The 25751-nt window shown below is 42.0% G+C and overlaps 1 protein-coding gene across 3 annotated transcripts in view; it reads right to left on the bottom strand.

The window, feature by feature from the left end:
- atraid (all-trans retinoic acid-induced differentiation factor) overlaps nucleotides 1-21203 on the bottom strand; it is a 44497-nt gene extending 23294 nt beyond the window's left edge. Inside the window, exons 1-6 of one of the 3 annotated variants that reach the window (XM_084314807.1) lie at nucleotides 20859-21203; nucleotides 20519-20655; nucleotides 18367-18441; nucleotides 16910-16981; nucleotides 4349-4470; nucleotides 2431-2531 (exon numbers count right to left, since the gene is read on the bottom strand). In XM_084314807.1, the coding sequence (XP_084170933.1) occupies nucleotides 2431-2531; nucleotides 4349-4470; nucleotides 16910-16981; nucleotides 18367-18441; nucleotides 20519-20655; nucleotides 20859-20951 (600 nt within the window). In that variant the 5' untranslated portion in view covers nucleotides 20952-21203. The remainder of the gene's footprint in view (nucleotides 1-2430; nucleotides 2532-4348; nucleotides 4471-16909; nucleotides 16982-18366; nucleotides 18442-20518; nucleotides 20656-20858) is intronic. The other 2 variants (XM_084314805.1, XM_084314806.1) reach the window with 2 other exon arrangements.
- Between the last annotated feature and the right edge of the window lie 4548 nt (nucleotides 21204-25751).

Raw genomic sequence — 25751 nt, 5'->3', positions numbered from 1 at the left:
AGAGCCAAAGTCAAAGACCACGTGAAGTGGGTAATTGTGCGTCTACATAGAGCATTTATTGCCGCGTACTAATAGGATAGAGTAACGTCAAGTTCAACTGTGAACCACGGACCAACCGGAGGATTTACACCGGACCAGCAGCACCACGGAGGATTTACACCCCGCCAGCAGTGCCACTTTCCGGCAAGGATTATTATTCTTCATTCTTCACCAAGCTGCTGGAGCAGAGAACCGCCTACCCCACTGCTGTGGGATCTACACCTGCCCGTGAGACCATCACTCGAGCTCGTCTCTGTCGTACCAGAGGCTCCACGGCTTTCACCTACGCGGCGCACCCTGGGACCAGGCTGCCTATCCCCGCTGACCCAGGGGTGATATCCCCTCCGTGAACCATTGACTTGCATAGAGCTTTGCCTCCCTCTGCTGGCTTACAACCGGTAGTACACCCTTTCCCAGAGTACCATAGAGATAATCCTTAATATTCATTATTGATTTGCCTATGCCCATTATTTGCCTTATAAGCGCATTCAAATGATAAATGTAATACTATTTTGATGTAATAAATATTCTAACCGAGTATTTGTGTGGAAACCGTTTCATTGTGGAGTGTTCTAATCTAATATATCTTTGTACGGTATTGGCCAGTAATGTACAAGACGGTAGTAGTTTAATGATACTAGTACTTGATTAATACAGTCAGGGAATTGTACCCCTCAGTTACAAACAGTTTTCACAGAGCTAAGCTAGCAGAACAAGCCGACTAAAAACAAACGCCAGCAATATTCACAGAGCTAAGCTAGCAGAGCTGATGGAAAGATGGGCAGAGTGTCAGGGATAAGAGAAAAAGAGGAATTAATACCAAGACAGTTGTATTGAGTTTGGCTTCATAGAGACAATGGAGAAGATTAGAACTCAATGTGTCTTTTCCAGTGGGAAATTGAGATTTTCTGCAGGTATTACATTCACTATTTAGGTGTATTGTAGTTAATTGTTGTGTTGTTATTGTTTTTTATGCAATGAATATAATAAAATATACAAACATATATATATATGTATACATAATTATTATAAAAGAAATAAAAAAAATTAAGTAGGCTACTTTACCCCTTTTTTCAAATTGTATGTGGGTGGGGGGCATCAGTGTATACAATGGTAAAATAGGGCTCCCCTAAGAAAAGGGTTGGGAACCACTGGATAGACAATGGTTTCTTAAACCTTTCAACTCCAGGACCTAAATGTTACTACTGTTGTCATGCCACCAGAGGAAGCCACTCATTTGGGGTTCCAACCCATAGTTTAAAAAACCATAACATGCTGTGAGTTTCAAGCATATAATGCAGTCTATTCATTAAAGGAAACACAAAGTCAACATGGGAAATGTGCTTACTGTCTTCTCCAGAGTCAGACAAGAAGATAGACACCAATTTCCTCTGTACGTTCAGTGGAAAGCTATCCAGCTGCAAGTTAGCCTAGCTTAGCACAAATGAATGGAAGCAGATACGGACCAGCTAGCCTAGCTGTTGGTCAAAAACAGGATCCTCTCCTGGAGTTTTAAGCTAGGCTAGTGGTCTGTATCCACTTCCAGTCATTTATGCTAAGCTAGGCTAGCTTACAGCCGGATAGCTTTCTACTGAACGCACAGAGAGGAAATTCTCTGTGTGTATCTAATCTTCTTGTCTGCCTGAGAGGACGGTAAGTGCATTTCCCATAACGTTGGCGTGTTCCTTCAACACCTGACGTACGCTGTGGCGTTTCCAGCATTTATGCTCTCCATCATCAGACACACTGTGCTGACTTCATTGTTGTTTGGTTCACTATAGTGCTCTCTGGCTAGCACCTGTTACTGAGGATTGGGGTGTGTGTGTGTGTAGGTGTGTGTGTGTGTGTGATTGATTCTGTGTTCTTCTCCACAGTGGTTCTTATGGGACCACTTGCAGACAGGGTTAACCCTTTCACTGCCACATGACAGCCGGTTAACCCTTTCACTGTGACAATACAGAAGGTTAGCCCTTTACTATCACACAACCAACGGCGATGCTCCATCATTAGCATCATTATGCGGCTGTCGTGTGGCAGTGAAAGGGTTAATAGAAGCGAATAGAAATATTCTATTCATCCCGAGGGAAATTTGGCTACTACAAATCGCTCACAGTAAACAGTAGACATTTGGGTAGACAAAAACAAAAGTCACGAATAAGAATAAAATAAGCCTAAGAATAAAATACGGTCCGGGATATACATTTCCTATGTTACATTCTAATATAAAATATACAGTAAAAATATACAGAAATATACAGTAAGTGTACATTTGTAAATGTAAAAGTCCCAGGAAGGTAGTACTGTCTGTAGTACCCTGTGCTCAGTGATGCAGTGAGGCACATTACATTGATGCATTATAAAGTCTGATGGCTGTCGGAATGAAGGACTGACCTGTCGAAGGCACTTGTATCCACGGTAGCCGTCGTCACAGCTACACTCATAGAAGCCGGGGCCAAAGGGAGCACACAGGGAGTTATCAGGACAGGTTAAGGCTGTGGGTGATAAAGAGTTAAAAAGAGATAAATCCATCGATTGTATCGTCACCAGTCATTTTGTTTTAGAATTAGCTTGTTGTCTTGTATGACACAAGTGAGCACCGCATCTTGAGGAGTGTGATCGAAGTAAAACAAGGCAAAAGTCCAAAACTGCATTATGGGAATGTGACGACTCCCTAAAAGCATCTCATGTACAAACTCCCCCCTTTATCTTGGACCTCACACCCCCACTTTAAACGCCCATTGAACGCAGGTACCTGACATAACTGGTTGTTAGTGAATCACTTATGGCAATCTGGGACATAAATTCGGAGAGACCAGTCAATTCTCCACTTGCACAATGTGGGGGGGGGGGGCGTCATATCCGGTTACGTCTCTAGCCCTGCAGACTTCTTCCGGTCCCATCACAATACATTGATTTTAGCAACTTTTCTCCCGTCAATTAAACAACTTTATCGTCACTTTTTTTTTAAAGGTTTTTGGGCTCTATTTCATGTAAAAAGAAAGTGTCCTGTTAGAGTTAGCCACATTAGCATTTAGCTCTGCCTAAATCCAATACATTAATCTGTTAGACATGGGGCATGAAATGAGATATATAACTCAATTAGTATCGACGTGGCATCTGTTAGACCCACGTTTGATATTCTGGAAAGTTGAAATAGTGGCGATAAAGTTGTTTAACCCTTTATCTGCCAGGGATTATTCTGATCTTAATCACCTCTCTGCCACCACTGTAAGTCTATGGAGATGTTCCCCTTCTTTGCAGGGCTATAACTTTTTTAATTGTATTGCTAAATTGACATTACTATGGCCCATTCAACGTTAAGTATCTATCGTTTAGGATGTAGCAACGTTCTACTTTTTCATTCACATATTCATACTAAAATACGGTCTAAAGTATAAATATGTTTTTATCGTTTTCTGCAGCATTCTGCAGAACGTGAGTTATAGCCATAAATACATATATTAGATCATCAAATGTAGTTTGATACCGATTGACGTCAGATTAAAAATTTCAATTGTACAAGGTCCTAAACGTCATGCCTCATCATCTGCTGGTGACCGGAGGGGGGGGGGGTTTATAAGTCTGTGGCCGACGTTGAATCATTTATGTAGTATGGGCGATATATAGATCAGAGCAGTTTATATGGATAATAATAATCAAACACGCTGAAACTCACCGCAGCTTCCTCTGACCGTTGGGTGATCAGCGTGGAGCAGAAAGATCGCTATTATGGGATGTTGATATATGCGATCCATTTCCAGGTTGTATAATACTATATACGTCCAAATCATGTTGTTTATCAAGTTATTGGCAACGGATCGCTATCCAGTGTATCAAGCTGGAGTCCCGCGAGCGATAGCGAGTGGCCGGACGAAATATGGGTGAGCACCACTTCCGGCCGCTCACTTCCGGTTTTGGCACCTCGTCGATCGGCCACCAGATGGCGGTCTTGCACCGTTGGAGAGTTGAGAGGAGCTCTACAGCACCCGTCAAGTCTCCGTGGGTGAAATATGATTGCCATGACAGATTTTTTAAATATTTATCTCAAAGACGCTGTACGACGTCATTGGCAGATTACGCATGGCGAGGAATGACGTCTAAACACGTCATTGGCGATTAAAGGGTTAATTGACGGGAGAGAAAAGTTGCTAAACTCAATGTAGTGTGATGATGGGACCGGAAGAAGTCTGCAGGGCTAGAGACGTAACCGGATATGACGCCCCCCCCACATGCAAGTGGAGAATAGGAATGAATATTGGGAGGGACAGGTGGACATTATAGTGTACCGGGAACCTCAGCGTTAACTTACACAACTGTCCTGTTTGATTGCACAAGCTCCTCTGGCCCCGACAGAGACGCGTTCCCGCCCTCAGCGCCACCTTCTCCCAAGATGCATTGCCCCCTGGACACATGAGGCTCGGAGGCAGGATCCTCAAAAGAGCCAAAGGAGGAGAGAACAGTCTTATTGTGTCATGTGTGGAATAATATAATGATTCCCCAACTCTCATGTAAAGACATTCCCCTCCCCTGTGTCCCCTTACCTGTGTGCCCCTCCCCCACCCATTTGACCTATCAAATGGGACCACACACCCCCCCCTTTTAACTATATAAGGCTCCTCCTGACCTCTCCCCAGGATGCGTGTATCACTTCCGCAACGGATTTAGGCGGATTTCGGTTTCCGGGTTCGCCTGATTGGCCGCGACGGCCACGTGACCCACGCCGCTCTCTGCCTCTGCCGCTGCCTGTGTGTTGACGCGCGCGCGTCGCGGACTTCACTGCCGCTTTCCCACTTCAACGCCAGAGCAATATTGTCGCGCCATCTTCTGAGTGCAGACGCGCTGCTGTTTAATCACTTTTCCCACTTCATGACAGAGCTGCTGTTTAATGCTCACTTTTCCCACTTCAATGACAGAGCTGCTGTTTAATGCTCACTTTTCCCACTTCATGACAGAGCTGCTGTTTAATGCTCACTTTTCCCACTTCAATGACAGAGCTGCTGTTTAATAATATTGTCGCGTTGTGGAAAGCAGGATGAGAGAGCGTAGATTTCAGTGTGTATCATTTAATCATTTATCATTTAACATTTGAAAGGCATACATTGTTGTCATACAGAAGTACAGAATACTTTTATCCAAAATGCTTCTTACTGTTACTGTTAGAGACTGTGCTAGACAAGATAAGTATGAAATAAAATAGTATAGCATGTAAAATAGAAGTAAAAATAGGTCACAGTGTTCAGTATAGACATATATCCCGCTCAAGCCCATGTCCATCCCATTGCCGTTGTGTCCTTGGGCAAGACACTTAACCTACTTGCCTCGTATGAATGTGTATGCATGTGAATGAATGTTGGTGGTGGTCGGAGGGGCCGTAGGCGTTGATTATTCGCCACGCTTCCGTGAGTCTGCCTTTTGTAGCTTACCACCACCGGTATGACTGTGTATGAACGAATAATGGACTCTGTGAAGCGCTCTGAGTCAGAGCAACAGTCACTCAGAGAAGAGCGCTATATAAATCCAATCCATTATTATTATATGTACAATGTTCGATGCAGAATAGAAGTAACTGAGTTACCATACAATATACAATATACTATGCAATGTACTAATATACAATACGGCTCACTTGTCCCACTTCAATGACAGAGCTGCTGTTTAATAATATTGTCGCGTTGTGGAAAGCAGGATGAGAGAGCGTAGATTTCAGTGTGTATCATTTAATCATTTATCATTTAACATTTGAAAGACATACATTGTTGTCATACACAGAATACTTTTATCCGAAATGCTTTTTTTTTTTTTTTTTAAACTTAAATCTTTATTTTCATTTTTTCAACAACATACATAGACAACATTCATAGACAATACACAGTACATAAATTAAAACAAATAGACAAAAAATGAGTAAAGAAAAAGTGTGACATGGGTCCTTCGGTCAATTCTACATTTGCATTATTTATTTACATTTTTATTCATTTCCTTGTATCCTTTTCAAACCTCTGTGATGTCGTTACTTCCCCTCCTGTATTCTTCCCATTTTCCCCATTTCCATTCAAACTTTTCTTCTTGCAGCCTCAGCAGATGTGTGATTCTCTCCATTTCCTGTATCCCCTCTACCAACTCTATCCATTGATCCTTTGTCTGCACTTCTACCTTGTACCACAGTTTAGTTAAAGCTTTCTTGGCTGCCACTATCTTCCTTCCTTTCTTTAGTATACCTCGAACCATTAAAGCTATCGGTCGACTTGCCTTTAAATATAAAGCACCAGCTGATTGGAACAAACTGCCTAGTTCACTCAGATCTCTTACTTCTTACCGGTTATTCAAGATATCTTTGTTCACTCATCTACAGACTACTTGCACCTGTTATTGATTTACTGTGTTAGGGCTTAAATGTCGTTTCAGATCAAATTATAATTTTGTTTGTGTTTTATAAGGGAACATATATATATTTATTGGTGATCCTCTTGGGAGGAATCAGTGTGGATTGTGGGAGTGAGCTTGGGAGAGCGTCTGTCAGTGTATAAGTGCATTTGTTGTCTTGTTTTTTGTTTTGTTATGTATTGTATTGTATTGTATGTTTTGTATCCTATGTTAAGGACCCCCTCGAAAACGAGATAGCATATCTCAAGGGGTTTATCCTTCAAATAAAAAAAAAATTCAAATTTCACTATCAATATCTTAATCAAATATTTGTCTTCCCCTTGGATTCCTTCCTGTGACAGATTCCCCAAATACAACACTTGGCCTCCCTGGGGTATTTTGTATCCTATTATTTCATTTATTATCCCTCCTATCTCTTCCCAGTAGTGCCTTATCTTCTGACATCCCCAGAATATGTGTGTATGGTTCACCCCTTCCTGTCCACACTCCCTCCAACATGTTTTCTTTGCTGGTGTGTAATTGCCCTGTATTTCTGGTGTTATAAAGTATCTAATTATATTCTTCCACCCAAACTCCCTCCATATCCTTGATCCTGTGGTTGTTTGTTGTGTCTTACATGTGTCATACCATTCCTCCTCTGTTATCTCTATTTCCAACTCTCTTTCCCACTTTTCTTTTACATACAATGTTGTATTTCCCTTACTGTCCATTATTGCCTGATATAGTGCTGATATCACCCTCCCCTTCCATCCTTCGTATGACTTTACCATTATCTTAATTACCCCATTCTGTTCTTTGTCTCTATCTTGCTTTATAGTAGTCCCTAATCTGTAAATATCTAAAGTGGTCCCTATTCTCTAGTCCGTATCTTTCTTTCAATTTTTGTAGAGTCTGCATCTCCCCTCCTTCTGTCATCGTGCACATTGCTGTTATACCCCCCCGTTCCCACCTCTTGAACCCATGGTCTTCTATCCCTGGTCTGAATTTGTTGTCGTGTGCTATCCATCTCAGTATCTTAGATTCTTTTTCTAGCTTGTATTTCTTTACTATTGTGTTCCATATGTTTATAGTGAATCTGGTAATTGGATCTAGTAGTTGTTCCTGTCTTCTGAACAGCTTCCTATCTCCTATCAGTGCCTGCACTTTGAATCCCTCTCTTTTGGTTTCTATATCTTTCCATTTGGGCTCATAGTTCACATTGCACCAGCATGGTACTGTTCTAAGCTGTGCTGCATAGTAATAGCTTTCTAAACTGGGTACTGCCATCCCTCCTTTCTCCTTTGGTAATTGTAGAGTCACATATCTGATCCTTGGCCTTTCCCCCCCCCCCAAATGAATCTTGATATCTGTCTATCCCATTCCCTAAATTGTTTTTGTGGTATTAATATAGGTAGGGATTGAAATAGGTATAGTAACCTTGGTAATGTTCATCTTAATGATTTCTATCCTTGAACTGAAATCTAGGGGCATCACCGTCCATCTTTCTAGATCTCTCTTGATTTTCTGATTTATCTGTGTATAGTTTGCATCGTATAGCCCCTCCACCCCTCTTGTGATGTTCACCCCTAGGTACTTGATCCTGTCCATGTCCCATTTGATTTTGTATTTTTCTTTGATCTCTATCGTTGGTGTGTAGTTCAGTGCTAATGTCTGTGTCTTCGTCACATTAAGTCTATACCCTGAGTAATATCCATAATGTCAGTAGATCCATCAGTGTCGGGAAGCTTGTGTCTGGTTGTCTCATATATACTATCACGTCGTCTGCGAATAATCCCAATTTATGTTCCGTCCCCCTTATCTCCACCCCTTTGATGTCTTTGGTCTGTCTAATTAGTTGGGCGAAAGACAACAACCCTGTCTGGTAGCTCTCTCTAGTTTAATCCGGTCCGTCAGACTACCATTCACCTTAATCCTAGCCGTCGGTTCTTGATATAATGCCCTAATTGTTTTCATAGCGTTTTTGTCTAATCTAAATCTCTCCAATACTTTATATAGAAATAGCCAGCTTACACTGTCGAAGGCTTTTTCTGCATCTAGGCTAACTAATACTGCACTTCCTCCTTCCTCTTGTATCTCCTCTACTATCTGCACTGTCTTCCTTATGTTATCCTGTGTCTGCCTTCCTTTAATGAATCCAGTCTGGTCTTCGTCTATTATATCTGTCATAAATGTCTCAAATCTTTTGGATATTATTGATGTATACATCTTGTAATCTACATTAAGTATGGACACAGGTCTGAAACTACTACACAGTTCTCTATCTTTCCCTTCTTTTGGAATTATAGTAATTATGGCCTCTTTCCATGAAGGTGGCATTGTGCCTTTTTCCATTGTGTGTCTGAATGCTGCTTCTAACATGGGGCTCAGTTCCTGCCTAAATGTTTTGTAGAATTCCGAGGGGAATCCGTCGCTACCCGGTGACTTACTGCTCTTTGCCTTACTGATCGCATTCCCCACTTCTTGTTCTGTGATTTCTGCATTTAATATTTCATTCTGTTCCTTCCCTATTGATGGTAAATCCAATTTTTCTAAAAATGTTTCTATCTCCTCCTCCCCTGCCGCTATCGGTTGTCTGCGGGGTTCCCCAGGGCTCAATTCTCGGGCCAATTTTATTTGTGTTGTACCTGCTCCCCTTAGGGCCTATACTCCGAAAGCATGGCGTCTCCTTTCACTGCTACGCAGATGACAGCCAGATTTACATTCCATTAAAAAGAAACACTACCAACCCGGTAAAACCACTATTAGCATGCCTTGATGATGTTAAGGCATGGCTGGCATCAAACTGTCTTTGTCTCAATGACAGTAAAACAGAGGTCATGGTGTTTGGTCCCAGCAATGGTCATGTGCCTCCTCCTGGTGACTTGGGCCCTCTTGGGCTTTTTGTGAAGCCAACAGTCACCAACCTAGGGGTAAAATTCGATTGTGACCTAAAGCTGGACAAACAGATCAATACTGTGGTGGGAAGGAGCTTTTTCCAACTTAGGAGGCTGTCCAAGGTCAAACCTTTTTTATCCCGTTCCGTTTTTGAAACGGTTATCCATGCTTTTATGACCTCTCGCCTTGATTGCTGTAATGCCCTGTACGTGGGCGTCAGTCAGGCCTCCCTCTCTCGTTTGCAGTTGGTGCAAAACGCAGCTGCCTGTCTGCTGACGGGAACGCGAAAGCGGGAGCACATTTCCCCTGTGCTGGCTGCCCTCCACTGGCTTCCTGTGCGTTTTAGGATTGATTTTAAGGTTTTACTGTTTGTTTTTAAATGTTTGAACGGCTTGGCACCGGGTTACCTCTCAGACCTGCTGGAACCCTATGTTCCTCTAAGGTCCCTCAGGTCCTCTGACCAGCTCCTCTTGGCCGTTCCAAACTCCAGGCTGAAGCTTAGGGGGGACCGTGCTTTTGCAGTGGCAGCCCCAAAGCTCTGGAATGAGCTGCCACTGCATGTTAGGCAGGCCCCCACTCTGCAGGTGTTTAAATCACGCCTCAAAACACACTTATTTGCTCTGGCTTTTGTTTTTTAAACCGTTTTTGAGAGATTGGCCTTTTTATGTGACACATTGTACTGTTTTATTATGTGCTTTTATTACATTTTTATGTTTTATGTTTTATCCTATGTTTGTGGACTTGTACAGCACTTTGGTCAACTTTGTTGTTTTGGTCAACTTTGTTGTTTTAAATGTGCTATATAAATAAATAAAGTGGATTGGATTGGAGTGTGTATAGTTTCCTATAATATTCTTCAAATGCCTTCTCTATTTCCGCTGGTTCTCTCAGTATTTTGTTTGTGTTTGTGTCCCTTATTGTGTGTATTGTGTTTATTTTTTGTTGTGTCCTAATTCGTCTAGCTAACAGTCTGGTCGCCCTCGGTCCCCCTTCATAGTATGTCTGTTTCATGTATCTAGCTTTCTTCTCTATTTCTGACAGCAGCTCCCTGTTTATCTGTCCTCTAACTTCCTTAACCTCTCTAAGTGTCTTCTGGTTCTTTGAGCTTTGGTGTTCTTTCTCTAATTCTTTCAGCTTCTTTATCAAGTTCTGGTATGTCCCTATTCTAGCCTTCTTGAGTAATGCCGTCTTTGCTATACATTTTCCCCGTATTACTACCTTTAGTGCATCCCATAAAATGTTTGGATCTACCTCCCCATTATCGTTCTCTTCTCTATATCTAATTATGTCTTCCTTCACCTGGTTAACCAAACCTTTGTTGTTCAATAGTCCTACATTCAGTCTCCAAACTGTATTCCTCCGTCTACTTTTAAGATTTACTGTCAGATATATTGCGCTATGATCTGAAATATCCGTCACTCCTATCCTGCATTCTTCCACCCGATATCTGTCCCCTGTTGTCATGAGAAAATAGTCTATCCTTGAATATGTTGTGTGCGGGTGTGAATAGTGCGTATATTCTCTATCTAGCGTGTTCATTTCTCTCCATATGTCTATGATTCCTAATTCTGCCATATGTATATTCATATATTTGCTAATGTTTGTCCTCTATTTCTTTGTGCTAGTCGTGTCTATGTCATAATTCAGTACCACATTGAAATCACCTGTACAGATCAGGACCCCCTCCCCTTCCAACGCTATAATATCAAAGATCGTTTCAAATAGATATTTCTCACTGTCCGGTGGAGCATATACATTTATTAGTGTTACCATTTGACCTTCCATTTTCCCCTTGACCAACACATACCTTCCCTCCTTGTCCCTTATTTCCTTGATCATCTCAAATTTCACTGTGTTCTTAATTAGTATAGCTACTCCTCTTCTAAGGTTCTGTTTAAAAGAACTATAGAACAGATTTTCATACCCGAATCTCTTCAGCTTTTCATGTTCTTGTTATATAAGATGCGTTTCTTGCAAGAAAATGACCTGCGCCTCTTCTTTTTTAAGTTTCGTCATCACCTTACTCCTCTTTATCGGGTTATTCATACCATTCACATTTAACAACATCATCTTTACACCCTTAACTTGTGTCATATTTCTTTTCCAATTGTTCTCCCGTTCTACCCATGTCACATAAAATAATATTTGTGGTTGTAGCCTCTGCTATCTCCTTCTGACTTACATACATATTTACATAATAAACATCAACATCAACATCAAAATTCACTCTTTGAACTTCCATGGCATTTGAGGGTCCTACTCGTTCCCCTCTTTTTCCCGCTGGTGGGTGGGGAGTAATGGCTCTCCTAGTGAGAGGGCCCCCCCTAGTGGCTACATTGAGCGCACTATATATGTCCAGCTCTGTGTGTGGCCTGACCGAGCTCCCGGTCAAAAAGCTCTGCTTTAGTCATTTTCATGTTCCCGTCTAACTGTGTTATGCGACATGTGTTTTCCTGAGTCTCTCGAATGTCCGTCTCCATATATCTCTTGAATGCACATGTCCCCCCTTTTTTTTATCACTTTCGGTTTAATTATCCCCCATGTATTTTGTCATCTTCTTCCTGCCTAACAAGTCTCTTTCATGTTTTCACTCTCTTGCATTATGTGCGTCATACGTATATCAGTCCAATGTGCTTCGAATCTCTATGCCTTCCTTTCTAAATTTTGGTCTAACTATAATTATCTCGTATGCACTTTACTATCTTCTCTTCTCACTATCTATTTTGTGTGTGTGCATTGTACTCATCCTCCCTTTGATCACCGTCTCGTCTCCTCTCCGCCCCCTTTCTCCGTGTCCTTGCGTCCTTCTTCTCAGTTGATCTGCTTTGAATCGATTCAGATCCCCTTCACCTTCCCGTTCTCCTCGTCTCCTCCTCGTCCCCCGCCGACCCTGGTCCATCTCCTCGCCTTCTCCAACCTCTGCAGCAGCGTCGGTCTCTCATCTCCTCCTCCCGGCACCTTCCATCCTCTCTGGTTCATATCCCTCGCCGCCTCCCGCACGTCGCCGTACACCTTTGCGCCTTCCTTCCAATGAACCTTCAGCGTGGTCATTGGTGATTGAAATCTGATTCCGCCTTCCTTCAGAGATTTTTTAATCTGAACATAGCTCCGACGCTTTACCGCCACCTCCGTTGCATAATCATGGTCAAAAGTTACTCTCTGTCCCCCCACCTCCATCTTCTTCTGCCAGGCTGCTCTAAGAATGTTCTCTTTCACCTCGAATTCCAAGAAGTTTACTATAACTGCTCTCGTGGTTTGTCCTCCCGCGGCTTCGGCGCCAGAGTCCTGTGCGCTCTCTGAATCCCTGTCTTGTCGAGGGCTGTCATTTTTAATTCTCTTCGAATTAGGCTGTCCACATATTTGACCATCGAATCTCCTTCCATCCCCTCTTTCAGACCCCATATTCGTATGTTGTTTCTCCTCGACCTCCCCTCCAAGTCCATTAGCTTTCCTCTCAGCATGTTCTGTTGTTCGAGCGTCTCTTTTAGAATATCATGCATTTCTGTATTCCATTCTTCCGTATCGGCCGTCCTTTCTTCCAACATCTTTATGTCTTTCTCTTGCTCTTGTATTTTTCCGCTCATTGCCTCGAGTCCTTTATCCATTTCCCCTCTGAGCTCGTCCTGTCCCCTCTTCAACTCTTCCCTCAGTCCATCAATGCTGTCTTGGATATTCTGCGTGCTCGTCTGGTTAGCCATTGCGCTAGCTTGTATGCTAGTTTGTAGCTCTTGTTGGCTAGCCAGCGCGCTAGCTTGCACGTTCCTCGTGTTAGCTTGTGCGCTAACTTGTATGCTATCTTGTATAGCTTGAATAGCCTTTGCATTAGCTTGCACGTTAGCTTGTAGCTCTCGGTTAGCCTTAGCTTGTAGCTCCTGTCCAGCCAGCATGGTCGCTTGTATTCTTGCTAACCAGGCAGGCTCCACGGGGTCTCCTTCCCTGCCTCCCTGCGTCACGCTCGTCTGAGCCATTTCTTCCGTAATTTCCTCGAGTTTAGATTTTTCCTCCGGTGTTTGTACGTCTTCTGGGGTCTTATTTCTCTCACTTTTTCTCGTGCACATCCTTCCTTTTCTCTTATATCTTTGAATTTTCACCTTTTATTCTGTTTTACACTGTTTTACTTCCCTTTCTCGAATTATTTGACCAGGAGCTCTTTCAGTGGTCTCCTATCCACCCATCTCAAAACCGGAAGTCCCAAAATGCTTCTTACTGTTACTGTTAGAGACTGTGCTAGACAAGATAAGTATGAAATAAAATAGTATAGCATGTAAAATAGAAGTAAAAATAGAGGTCACAGTGTTCAGTATAGACATATGTACAATGTTCAATGCAGAATAGAAGTAACTGAGTTACACGTGTATCACTTCCGCAACGGATTTAGGCGGATTTCGGTTTCCGGGTTCGCCTATACAATATACAATATACTATGCAATGTACTAATATACAATACGCTATAGTGCAAAGCAGAAATGGGATGAGGTACAATTTACAGTAAGGTGTATGAGTTGCAGTGCAAATGCTTCTGCGGCAACGCTGCCGCGGGGGCATGCCACGCGTGGCACGTGGCCGTCGCGGCCAATCAGGCGAACCCGGAAACCGAAATCCGCCTAAATCCGTTGCGGAAGTGATACACGCCCCCAAGATCTCTACCTGGGTGATTTCAGCTGACCACCTGGGGAGAGCCCCTCAGCCATTCTCTCTATGTACTATGTATATTTCTATCTGTCCAGTTAATAAACTTTGTTATTAACTGAACCTTGGTTGACTGCGAACCTTCTTCTTCAGGATATCCACAAATATCCCACACATGGCTGTACTGTACATACGCAAACAGATTAAATAATATGAAAGGATAGCATTCATTATTGTTTCTTTGTCTGCAGGTGGTGATGAGGTGGGAATGTGGTGTTGAGGTGGGAATGTGGTGATGAGATGGGAATGTGGTGTTGAGGTGGGAATGTGGTGTTGAGGTGGGAATGTGGTGATGAGGTGGGAATGTGGTGATGAGGTGGGAATGTGGTGTTGAGGTGGGAATGTGGTGATGAGATGGGAATGTGGTGTTGAGGTGGGAATGTGGTGATGAGGTGGGAATGTGGTGCTGAGGTGGGAATGTGGTGTTGAGGTGGGAATGTGGTGATGAGGTGGGAATGTGGTGATGAGATGGGAATGTGGTGTTGAGGTGGGAATGTGGTGATGAGGTGGGAATGTGGTGATGAGGTGGGAATGTGGTGGGAATGTGGTGCTGAGGTGGGAATGTGGTGATGAGGTGGGAATGTGGTGATGAGGTGGGAATGTGTTGTTGAGATGGGACTGTGGTGGGAATGTGGTGCTGAGGTGGGAATGTGGTGATGATGTGGGAATGTGGTGATGAGGTGGGAATGTGGTGATGAGGTGGGAATGTGTGGTGATGAGGTGGGAATGTGGTGATGAGGTGGGAATGTGGTGTTGAGATGGGAATGTGGTGTTGAGGTGGGAATGTGGTGTTGAGGTGGGAATGTGGTGATGAGATGGGAATGTGGTGATGAGGTGGGAATGTGGTGATGAGGTGGGAATGTGGTGATGAGGTGGGAATGTGGTGATGAGGTGGGAATTTGGTGATGAGGTGGGAATGTGGTGTTGAGGTGGGAATTTGGTGATGAGGTGGGAATGTGGTGATGATGTGGGAATGTGGTGATGAGGTGGGAATGTGGTGATGATGTGGAAATTTGGTGATGAGGTGGGAATGTGGTGATGAGGTGGGAATGTGGTGATGAGGTGGGAATGTGGTGATGAGGTGGGAATGTGGTGATGAGGTGGGAATGTGGTGATGAGGTGGGAATGTGGTGATGAGGTGGGAATGTGGTGTTGAGGTGGGAATGTGGTGATGAGGTGGGAATGTGGTGTTGAGGTGGGAATGTGGTGATGATGTGGGAATGTGGTGTTGAGGTGGGAATGTGGTGATGAGGTGGGAATGTGGTGATGAGGTGGGAATGTGGTGATGAGGTGGGAATGTGGTGATGATGTGGGAATGTGGTGATGAGGTGGGAATGTGGTGATGAGGTGGGAATGTGGTGTTGAGATGGGAATGTGGTGATGAGGTGGGAATGTGGTGGGAATGTGGTGCTGAGGTGGGAATGTGGTGCTGAGGTGGGAATGTGGTGTTGAGGTGGGAATGTGGTGTTGAGGTGGGAATGTGGTGTTGAGGTGGGAATGTGGTGATGAGGTGGGAATGTGGTGATGAGGTGGGAATGTGGTGTTGAGGTGGGAATGTGGTGATGAGGTGGGAATGTGGTGATGATGTGGGAATGTGGTGTTGAGGTGGGAATGTGGTGATGAGGTGGGAATGTGGTGATGATGTGGGAATGTGGTGTTGAGGTGGGAATGTGGTGATGATGTGGGAATGTGGTGTTAATGTGTGGAACTGTGTAGCAGGGCGTTGCTGAAAAAGAAAATACATACAGTATTAGGGCTGTCGCGGTAACCGCATCACCGCAATCCTGCGGTGTGTCAAGGCACCCGCGGATGGAGAACAGACAACCGCAACATTCGCGGTAAAAAAAAAAGGGCCGTCATCATTTTTTACTCGGTTCATTTAATGACGAGATTGCCTCGTGTGTCCGTTTTCCAGTAGCATGAGATAACTTCACGTTTCCATACAATTTACAACTCACAGATGAAATCAGGATTTCTTTTCATATCCCGGACTCGATATACCTCGATATACCTTTTCCTGTATTAATCTGAACCATAGTAGAGTACATCAGCGTTCTCCCAACACTCCCGGGCCGAAGTGCCGGTCATGTTATAACTAGTTATAACACTCAGTTCTCTCAAAGACTGGGCATTTATTTCCGTTTGCAGCTCTCTATTCTTAATGTTATTGACTAACGTTACACGCAAATTAGTGCTGCCTCTCTCTACCGTCCCCGGGACTACATTAACGTTATCATAGATATAATGATCTGTAATGTCAACTGGATAATGTTAGCTTTGTTTGCAAACATTGGTTAACGTTCGTTAGCTATAGGCTAGCTATCTATAACGTTAGTGTAGTCCCGAGTGTGGCGGGGACGGTGGAGAGAGGCAGCACTTAAGTTTCCCCCAATGATGACACAAGTTGTGATATTTAACTAGCTATGTATGTGCATTAAAATTCACTAACGTTAAAATAGTGTTATAATAATGTTAAATGGTCGCTCAAGTAACGTTAGTTTTAAGTTGGAGAAGGGCATATATCCCACAACGCACCACTCTTAAAGGAGCAGGCAACACCCTAATCTACTTTTATCACATTTCAGAGAGTTGAGGGACAAATGGATATAGATTATCAAACATGTTTAAAATAGTTTCGGGACTCCTATGACCTTAGAATGTTTTTCGAATCACGATCGCGGGTAAACTCGCATGTCTACTCAAAATATATACAGGTATATAACATTTTTTTTGTAAAAAATTTTTATGAACGTTTTTTTCTTTCTTTTTTGAATAGAAGTGCGGCACCACCGCACCCCGCTGTGATTAGCCACACACACAACCGCGGTGAGAAAATGTCATACCGTGACAGCCCTATGCAGTACTCGACCTAAATCAACCCTGGGTAAATAAAGGTTAAAATTAATAAATACATGGTACTTACATGTAATCTAACTCAATAAAGCCTTGGAACACTGAGTCACTGAGGTTGACAATGGGGTTGAACGAGAGGTCACTGCGGGGTAGAACATAGATACATTTTAGTGAGGCAAACTTAACTCTGTACATAAATAAACTAAACCTTCGGAAAATAGTTGATGCACAAGTTTGATTCAAGTTTATATAGGGTTACGGGCAAATACCAACATGACTTCCTCTATGTCTAGGGTCTATTTCCTGACATGTTTTAAATACTGGTTATCCCATATTATACAACATTTCGTTTTAGAACAAGGATTGTGATTGGGTGAGACATTCCACGAGTGCTTATAATGGTAGTAAAGGAACTGATAACCTCCACATCTCTTAGCAACAGGGAAGGACTCAAATAAAACGTGGGTCTTCGCTTTAACCTTTTTAACACTTTCTCTGCCACGCTTATGTACATCCTTATACCATCCTCTGCCAGCTCTATTTGTCTATGGAGAAGTTCCCCTTCTTTGCAGGGCTATAACTTTTTAAATTGTATTGCTAAATTGACATTACTATGGCCCATTCAACGTCAATTATCTATCGTTCAGGATGTAGGAACGTTATACTTTTTCATTCACATATTCATACTAAAATACGGTCTAAAGTATAAATATGTTTTTATCGTTTTCTGCAGCATTCTGCAGAACCTTAAATGCATTATATTGATGATCAAATACAGTTTGATAGCGATCGGCGCCAGGTAAAAAATTTCAAATGGACGTGCTTCTAGAAGTTACTACTTATCATCTGATGTTGACCGGATGGGGGGGGGGTCGTTTATAATTCCGTGGCCAACGTTAGATGATTCATGTAGTGTGGGTGATATGATCATTAGAGCAGTTTGTATCGAACACGGTAAACATAAACGCTGAAACTTACCCCAGTCTCCTCGGGCCGTTGGGCGATGAGCGTGGAGCAAAAAGATTCCTATTATGGGATGTTGAAATATGCGATCCATCTCCAGGTTGTATAATAGTATATACGTCCAAATCATGTTGTTTATCGAGTTATTGGTAACGGATCGCTATCCATTGTGTCGAGCTCGAGTCCCGGGACCTATAGCGAGTGGTCGGAACGAATTTGGATGAGCACCAGTTTCCGGTTTCCGGTTTGGGCGATCCGCCGATCGGCCACCAGATGGCGCTCTTGAACCGTTGGAGAGTTGAGAGGGGATCAACAAGTCTCCAGTCTCCGCGGGAGAAATATGATTGCGATCACAGATTTTTGAAATATTGATCTCAATGACGTGTTACGGCGTCATTGGCAGAATTAGCATGGCGGGGAATGACGAGTTACGGCGTTCCTTGGCGATTAAAGTGTTAATGTTTGTCAATAACCATAATATTGTCATTGAGGGTGAAGTCTCCATGCTGATTATGCCATTATGGTCACACTTCCTGTATTGCATTTGAAAATGCATGTACATACATCATTACAGCTGTAGAAGCTTCCTGAAGATCCTCCACCTTCACATCATTTAAGGAGCAATTGGATAGATCCAACCTGAATAAACAGATACATATGAAAAGTTATTCCAATAATAATAATAATAATAATAATAATAATAATAATAATAATAATAATAATAATAATAATAATAATAATAATAATAATAATAATAATAATAATAATAATAATAATAATAATAATAATAATAATACAACAGACTAACATAATGCATAATGCCAGGCGGAAAAACAAATTGGCCTTTTTGGGAGAAATGAACAGGCCCAGACTGGCTGTCTGTCAATTCTGACAAATGCCAAATGAGCCGCTGCAAATTAAGTTAAATGTTGAACATTGAATACAATCTGTTGTAGTCTGTAAGTACCTGAGCAAAAACTTTATTTGTACAGCAACTTTCAAAACAATTAACCAATAAAGTGATTCAGAAAGTTAGCCGGAGAAACAAAGAGGCTATACAAGTTTGACTTTGCCTACGAAAGGTACAGAAAACACCTGCAAAGACACTGCCGTGTCTGCGCCCATATTCTATAGTTCAGTGATGCCATGCAAGTCATCAAGACAACCCAGTAGAGCCTGTGAACTTGTACAGTAGTTAGAAGTATAGTATGCATATGTAATGAGTCAGTTAGTTATAGCCTGTGTAGTTTGGGGAGAGACAAGTAGAGGGCAGATTATTCTACCCCATGCAAATATTTATATAGGGCTATCAGGGCATGGAATTATCTTCCAAGTGACATAAGAGGTGTAGCAAGCTTCAAAAATAAATTAAAATCTTACATGTAGCCAATATTGACAATGTTGAGTTATGCAATATGTTACCGTTGATGTACATATTTAGATATAATTTGTTTGTGTGTTAATGTTGTTGTGTTTCCTCGGTTGGTACGTCTTGCTATGTTGTGTTTCCTTGGTTGGTATGTCTTGCTATGTTTTAATTGTATTATGTTTTAATTGCAATGTATATGTTGTAATGTTTTAATGTCGTCTCGGACCCCAGGAAGACTAGTTGACGTCTTGGTGTCAGCTAATGGGGATCCTTTGCTAATAAACAAAATAAACATTTGAAAAACTTAGTGAAGTGAACAGTTCTATTGAATATTCTATTCTATTATTATATAATATATAATGTATACTTAAACTCCTCAGATTAATTGAGTCCCTGGAACACTGATTGAAGCTAATTGTTTCATTGTTGTTTATGGCAGGGCCTCTCTGTTTTGTTTACAAACATAGCCTGCTTTTATTCCAAGACATATCTTCTAGGCTTGCTGGTTCACACTGCCTCAGAATGATTTCGTTTTTTTTTTTAATTCATATTAACAGGTCTGTAAAATATAATAATTTAGAGAATGGCATGTAGACTATATAGTAAATGTGTTTTGTAATCGAATGGCACACGTAAACAATCTCCCTTCCCCGAAACGGCACAGTGCACCTTGAAGATAATGAGTCATCATCAGACACAACATTGCCTAACAGAGTGAAACATTAGTAGTAACACCCTGTGCCCTTTGGGTCCAGCTCCTTCAGTCAGTCAGAGTCACTCAGTTAGTAACACCCTGTGCCGTTTGGGTCCAGCTCCTTCAGTCAGTCAGAGCCACTCGGTTCTGGAACACCCTACCAATAAGACACTGTGCTACCTACCACACCTTTACAAAAAAACTTAATACCTGGTTATTAACCAATCAAACATGTAATCACTTTTAACCATTTCATTGTGTATTTTACTATTGCTTTTATTATTATGTTGAATTATGTTGTTTGATTGATTGATTGAAAACTTTATTTAACAGATTGCAGAATGCGGGTTCAGTACAGTACGGCTCAATACACACAATTGTTAAGGGGATGCAGACCAGAGAAAGACTTTCGTCTTGTTTACATCAGGGTCCCCCGTTTTCAATTCATCATAATAAATGTAAATACTGTGTTGTACTTTTATTAAAAGTTTTAATGTTTCTGTTCTAGGTGGTGTATTGTCGGTCTCATCATAATAACATCTTGCCAAAAGGACTATACAGTTGCGAATTAGCCAGCTGGCTAAAACTGACACATTTACAGAAATGTTTATTAATGTCTTTTTTTTTTTTTTATAAATGAACTGAAACCCTACCCGAGGACGTATTCGGGGTCGCTCTTGTTGTCAGTTCGCATCAAGCAGCAGCGCCCGTCCAGCCGGCCCGCGGACGAGGAGCAGAACCGTCCCAGGGAGGTGCTGTTCAGGACGGTCCCGCTGCAGAGGCGACATACCTGGAACCGACAACAACAAACAAAACAAAAACAAAACGCCTTATGATGAATATTCTGTTCCCTCGGGGACATCCATGGTAGCCTATATATCTACCAACGTGTAATCGGGTGAATTGTGCTTGATATTAGTAGTAGCAGCAATTACACCATAGTTATTATAGTAACTTATTTACCACGTTATTACGCCTAACCCATACACTTACCTGCAGTTCGGTTGGTTGACAGCTCCTGTAAAACCATAAATGAATGATTAATATGACCACTGCTGACTTCAGCTGGAAGCCCCCAGCTCTCATTTTTCGTCGACTGAAGTCATATGACCATATTATAGCTGAATGTGTGACTGACTATGATAATGGCTTCATTCCAACACTTCCACGATGGACAGTATACTAGTATAGTAGTGTCCTTTGTCATTGTTTTTGCAATGATCGCTTGATGATGTTGACATCGAATTGAAATAAAAACCCCGCCGGTTTTAGGTTAAACTAACATTATTGCGTCTTGTTTTTCGTCCCGACCCTAAAACCCGTATCGACAGAGTTTAACGACCAGGAAAGGAAACCAAAAAGTGTTTGATCGCAGCCCAAATCCACAAAACGCCTCATTTTGCGCAGCAGTTGCGCATACAGTCAAAGGAACTCGCTCATATTTTAGAGCCTGTTACTATTTTTGATTTGATTTGAAATCTTTATTTCGAACATGTAAATGAATACAAACAAAATAAATAACTAAACAAAATCAAAACATAACTCAAACAAAATAATAACTAAACAAAAGCTAAACATAACTCAATTTACATGTTCGAAAAGGAGTAGGAAGAAGTATACACTTATTTAATCCTACCCCTTTTCCACTACTCAAATGAGTGTAATAATTTAAAACATAAAAAATAAAAATAAAACTATATATGTAAAACATGAAAGAAATAAAATTAAAATGTAAACACCCGTGAATATCAAGTCCCTTCCTCATCCCTGTACCTCATGAACATCATTTCCTTATACATCAGTTTGAATTGTCTCATGTTTGGACATTGCTTTAGCACCACATTTAGTACATATTTCAGATTGATATGGTCTGGTATATATGGTAAACAAGAATACCCTGAAGACTCTAGCAGGAGCACTCATTCAAGGGTACTACGACTATGCTTGCACCTCATGGTACCAAAGCACCTCAAAGGCGCTAAAAACAAAATTACAAACATCTCAAAACAAACTGGTCAGACTACTGCTTGACCTTACTCCTAGAACCCACCTCACCCCTGCCCACTTTGACAACCTAGGATGGCTTAGAGTAGACGACAGAGCAACTTGCAATGGGCCTGGTCTACAAGATACACTACAAGACCAAGGTACCCATGTACATGACAAAATACTTCCCAAAGGTCAGTGAATACCACGATCACAACACCAGAGGGAGCTCCACAAATCATGTTAAACCCAGATACGGCTCAAACAAGGGACTAAACACGTTTCGCAATTATGCCACATCAATGTGGAACGCCCTACCCAAAGCTGTAAAGGAATGTGAATCACTACCCACTTTCAAAAACACTCTCAAAAAACACCTAAGGGAGACTGCAACTCGAAACTGGCCCCTGTAAATGTCCGAACACAACCCCCTCCAATGTACAGTAAATTACCAAGTATGGTCTTGTCAATAATCCAATGTACAGTTTTGTTTGTACAGTTGTACAGTGTCCCCCACCCACCCCTCCTACCCAACCCCCCCCCCCCCCCCCACTCCTACCCAACCCCCCCACCCCCACCCCTACCCAACCCCCCCCCCCCCCCCAACCACCTCCAATGTACAGTCCCCCCCCACCCCCACCTACCCAATCCAATGTACAGTTTCTACGTCAAATAGCAAGTCGCTTCCCAGCCGGGAGCAGCCGAGTGAGAGGTACTGTGGCGCCTCGCTCTGAAAATCTGACGAGGCGAGGCGTGGAACTCCCGCGGGAGCGAGCCACAAGCAGCCTTCAGAGCGAGGCGCCACAGTACCTCTCACTCGGCTGCTCCCGGCTGGGAAGCGACTTGCTATGGTCGGGCAAAGCACCTATTGGCTCAGAAAAGTTGTCAGTCACCAGCCACGTGACAGCCAGGGAGTTATGAGACGTTTGATTGATTGATTGAAAACTTTATTATGTTATGCGTTATCATCATATCATCATGATAAACTTCAAGCTGTCAGACACACACACACACACATACACACATGCGTCGTCTGTTTTGCCTCAATACTGTATATATAATTCTGTTTTGCCTCAATATACACAGTATACATATATATATATTGATGCAAAACAGAATTATTCAGCAGTGTGTTGTGTGTGCGTGCGGCCAGGAGCGCGCAACAAGATGGTATACATTATGGTATATGAATAGTATATTCCACTATAGCAGTATATGGTGTGTGCTGTACATTTGAATCTGATCTAATTTTGCAAACGGCCATCGCATTATAATGAGCTGGACAGGTGTGTAATGTGTGTGTGGTGACGTGAAAGCGTATCTGCCATGCGAGACTAGGCGAGAGGCTCTTGTATGGAAGCAAATGAGTGCCAGAAGTATTTGAATTTAATCAGACACCGCATTTATAGCATTGAAAATAATAACTTTGAAAACATGTATCTGAATTTGAAAACATGTATCTGAATTTTTTCAGACACCGCATTTTTGTATCTGAATTATTTCAGACACCGCATTTATAGTTTCAGACACCGAATTTATAGCATTGCAAATAAATACTTTGAAAATCATGTATCTGAATTTCTTTGCTCCGAATTTACCTATGCGAAATAAAAATGCAGTGTTAATAAAACAATTCGAATGCATAATAAAATTCAATTCGACGCCAAAAAAAAAATTCAATGCATAATTGCGGTGTATATAATTCGATGTCAAAAATTCTATGCATAATTGCGGTGTATGGAATTCGATGTAAAAAACCAACATCCGGGTACCCAGCTGCAGAACCACAGAACCACCACAGCAGCAGCAGGCTGAAGCCCCTCGCTTCCATTGGCTGATTTTGGTCACGTGATTTGGGTCACGTGACCGTCCCACCCAATGGCTGAATTGGAGTATTGCACTGCGGGCATTGGCTGATGCACTGCGGGATTGATTGATTGATTGATTGAAAACTTTATTAACAGATTGCAGAATGGGTACACGTGACCGCCACAGGCCCTGATTGATTGATTGAAAACTTTATTAACAGATTGTAGAATGGGTACAGTGACCGATTGATTGATTGATTGATTGATTGATTGAAAACTTTATTAACAGATTGCAGAATGGGTACAGTGACGTCACAGGCCCGGATTGATTGATTGATCTGATTGATTGATTGAAAACTTTATTAACAGATTGTAGAATGGGTACAGTGACCGATTGATTGATTGATTGATTGATTGATTGATTGATTGATTGAAAACTTTATTAACAGATTGCAGAATGGGTACAGTGATGTCACAGGCCCGGATTGATTGATTGATTGATTGAAAACTTTATTAACAGATTGCAGAATGGGTATAGAGGTGTGATAGGTGTGATAGGTGTGAGAGGAGTGATAGGTGTGATAGGTGTGAGAGGTGTGATAGGTGTGAGAGGTGTGATAGGTGTGAGAGGTGTGATAGGTGGGATAGGTGTGATAGGTGTGAGAGGTGGGATCGGTGTGAGAGGTGTGATAGGTGTGATAGGTGGGATCGGTGTGATAGGTGTGATAGGTGTGATAGGTGGGATCGGTGTGATAGGTGTGATAGGTGTGACAGGTGTGAGAGGTGTGAGAGGTGTCCGATCACACCTATCACACCTCTCACACCTATCACACCGATCCCACCTAGCACACCGATCCCACCTATCACACCTATCACACCTCTCACACCTCTCACACCTATCACACCTATCACACCTCTCACACTTATCACACCTCTATACCCATTCTGCAATCTGTTAATAAAGTTTTCAATCAATCAATCAATCAATCAATCAATCAATCAATCAATCAATCAATCAATCAATCAATCCGGGCCTGTGACATCACTGTACCCATTCTGCAATCTGTTAATAAAGTTTTCAATCAATCAATCAATCAATCAATCAATCCGGGCCTGTGACGTCATTGTACCCATTCTGCAATCTGTTAATAAAGTTTTCAATCAATCAATCAATCAATCAATCAATCGGTCACTGTACCCATTCTACAATCTGTTAATAAAGTTTTCAATCAATCAATCAGATCAATCAATCAATCAATCCGGGCCTGTGACGTCACTGTACCCATTCTGCAATCTGTTAATAAAGTTTTCAATCAATCAATCAATCAATCAATCAATCGGTCACTGTACCCATTCTACAATCTGTTAATAAAGTTTTCAATCAATCAATCAGGGCCTGTGGCGGTCACGTGTACCCATTCTGCAATCTGTTAATAAAGTTTTCAATCAATCAATCAATCAATCAATCAATCCCGCAGTGCATCAGCCAATGCCCGCAGTGCAATACTCCAATTCAGCCATTGGGTGGGACGGTCACGTGACCCAAATCACGTGACCCAAATCAGCCAATGGAAGCGAGGGGCCTCAGCCTGCTGCTGCTGTGGTGGTTCTGTGGTTCTGCAGCTGGGTACCCGGATGTTGGTTTTTTACATCGAATTCCATACACCGCAATTATGCATAGAATTTTTGACATCGAATTATATACACCGCAATTATGCATCGAATTTTTTTTTGGCGTCGAATTGAATTTTATAATGCATTCGAATTGTTTTATTAACACTGCATTTTTATTTCGCATAGGTAAATTCGGAGCAAAGAAATTCAGATACATGATTTTCAAAGTATTTATTTGCAATGCTATAAATTCGGTGTCTGAAACTATAAATGCGGTGTCTGAAATAATTCAGATACAAAAATGCGGTGTCTGAAAAAACTCAGATACATGTTTTCAAATTCAGATACATGTTTTCAAAGTTATTATTTTCAATGCTATAAATGCGGTGTCTGATTAAATTCAATTATACAACGGCATGCAAATTTCTCGATTCTGATTGGCCATTTACACGTCTTTATTGGCAACAATCCACGGTCC

This window comes from Notolepis coatsorum, assembly GCF_963971535.1.
Source record: "Notolepis coatsorum genome assembly, chromosome: 5".
Classification (NCBI taxonomy): Eukaryota; Metazoa; Chordata; class Actinopteri; order Aulopiformes; family Paralepididae; genus Notolepis; species Notolepis coatsorum.
The sequence above is the reverse complement of the archived record's forward strand: the minus strand, read 5'-3'. Positions and strand labels throughout refer to the sequence as shown.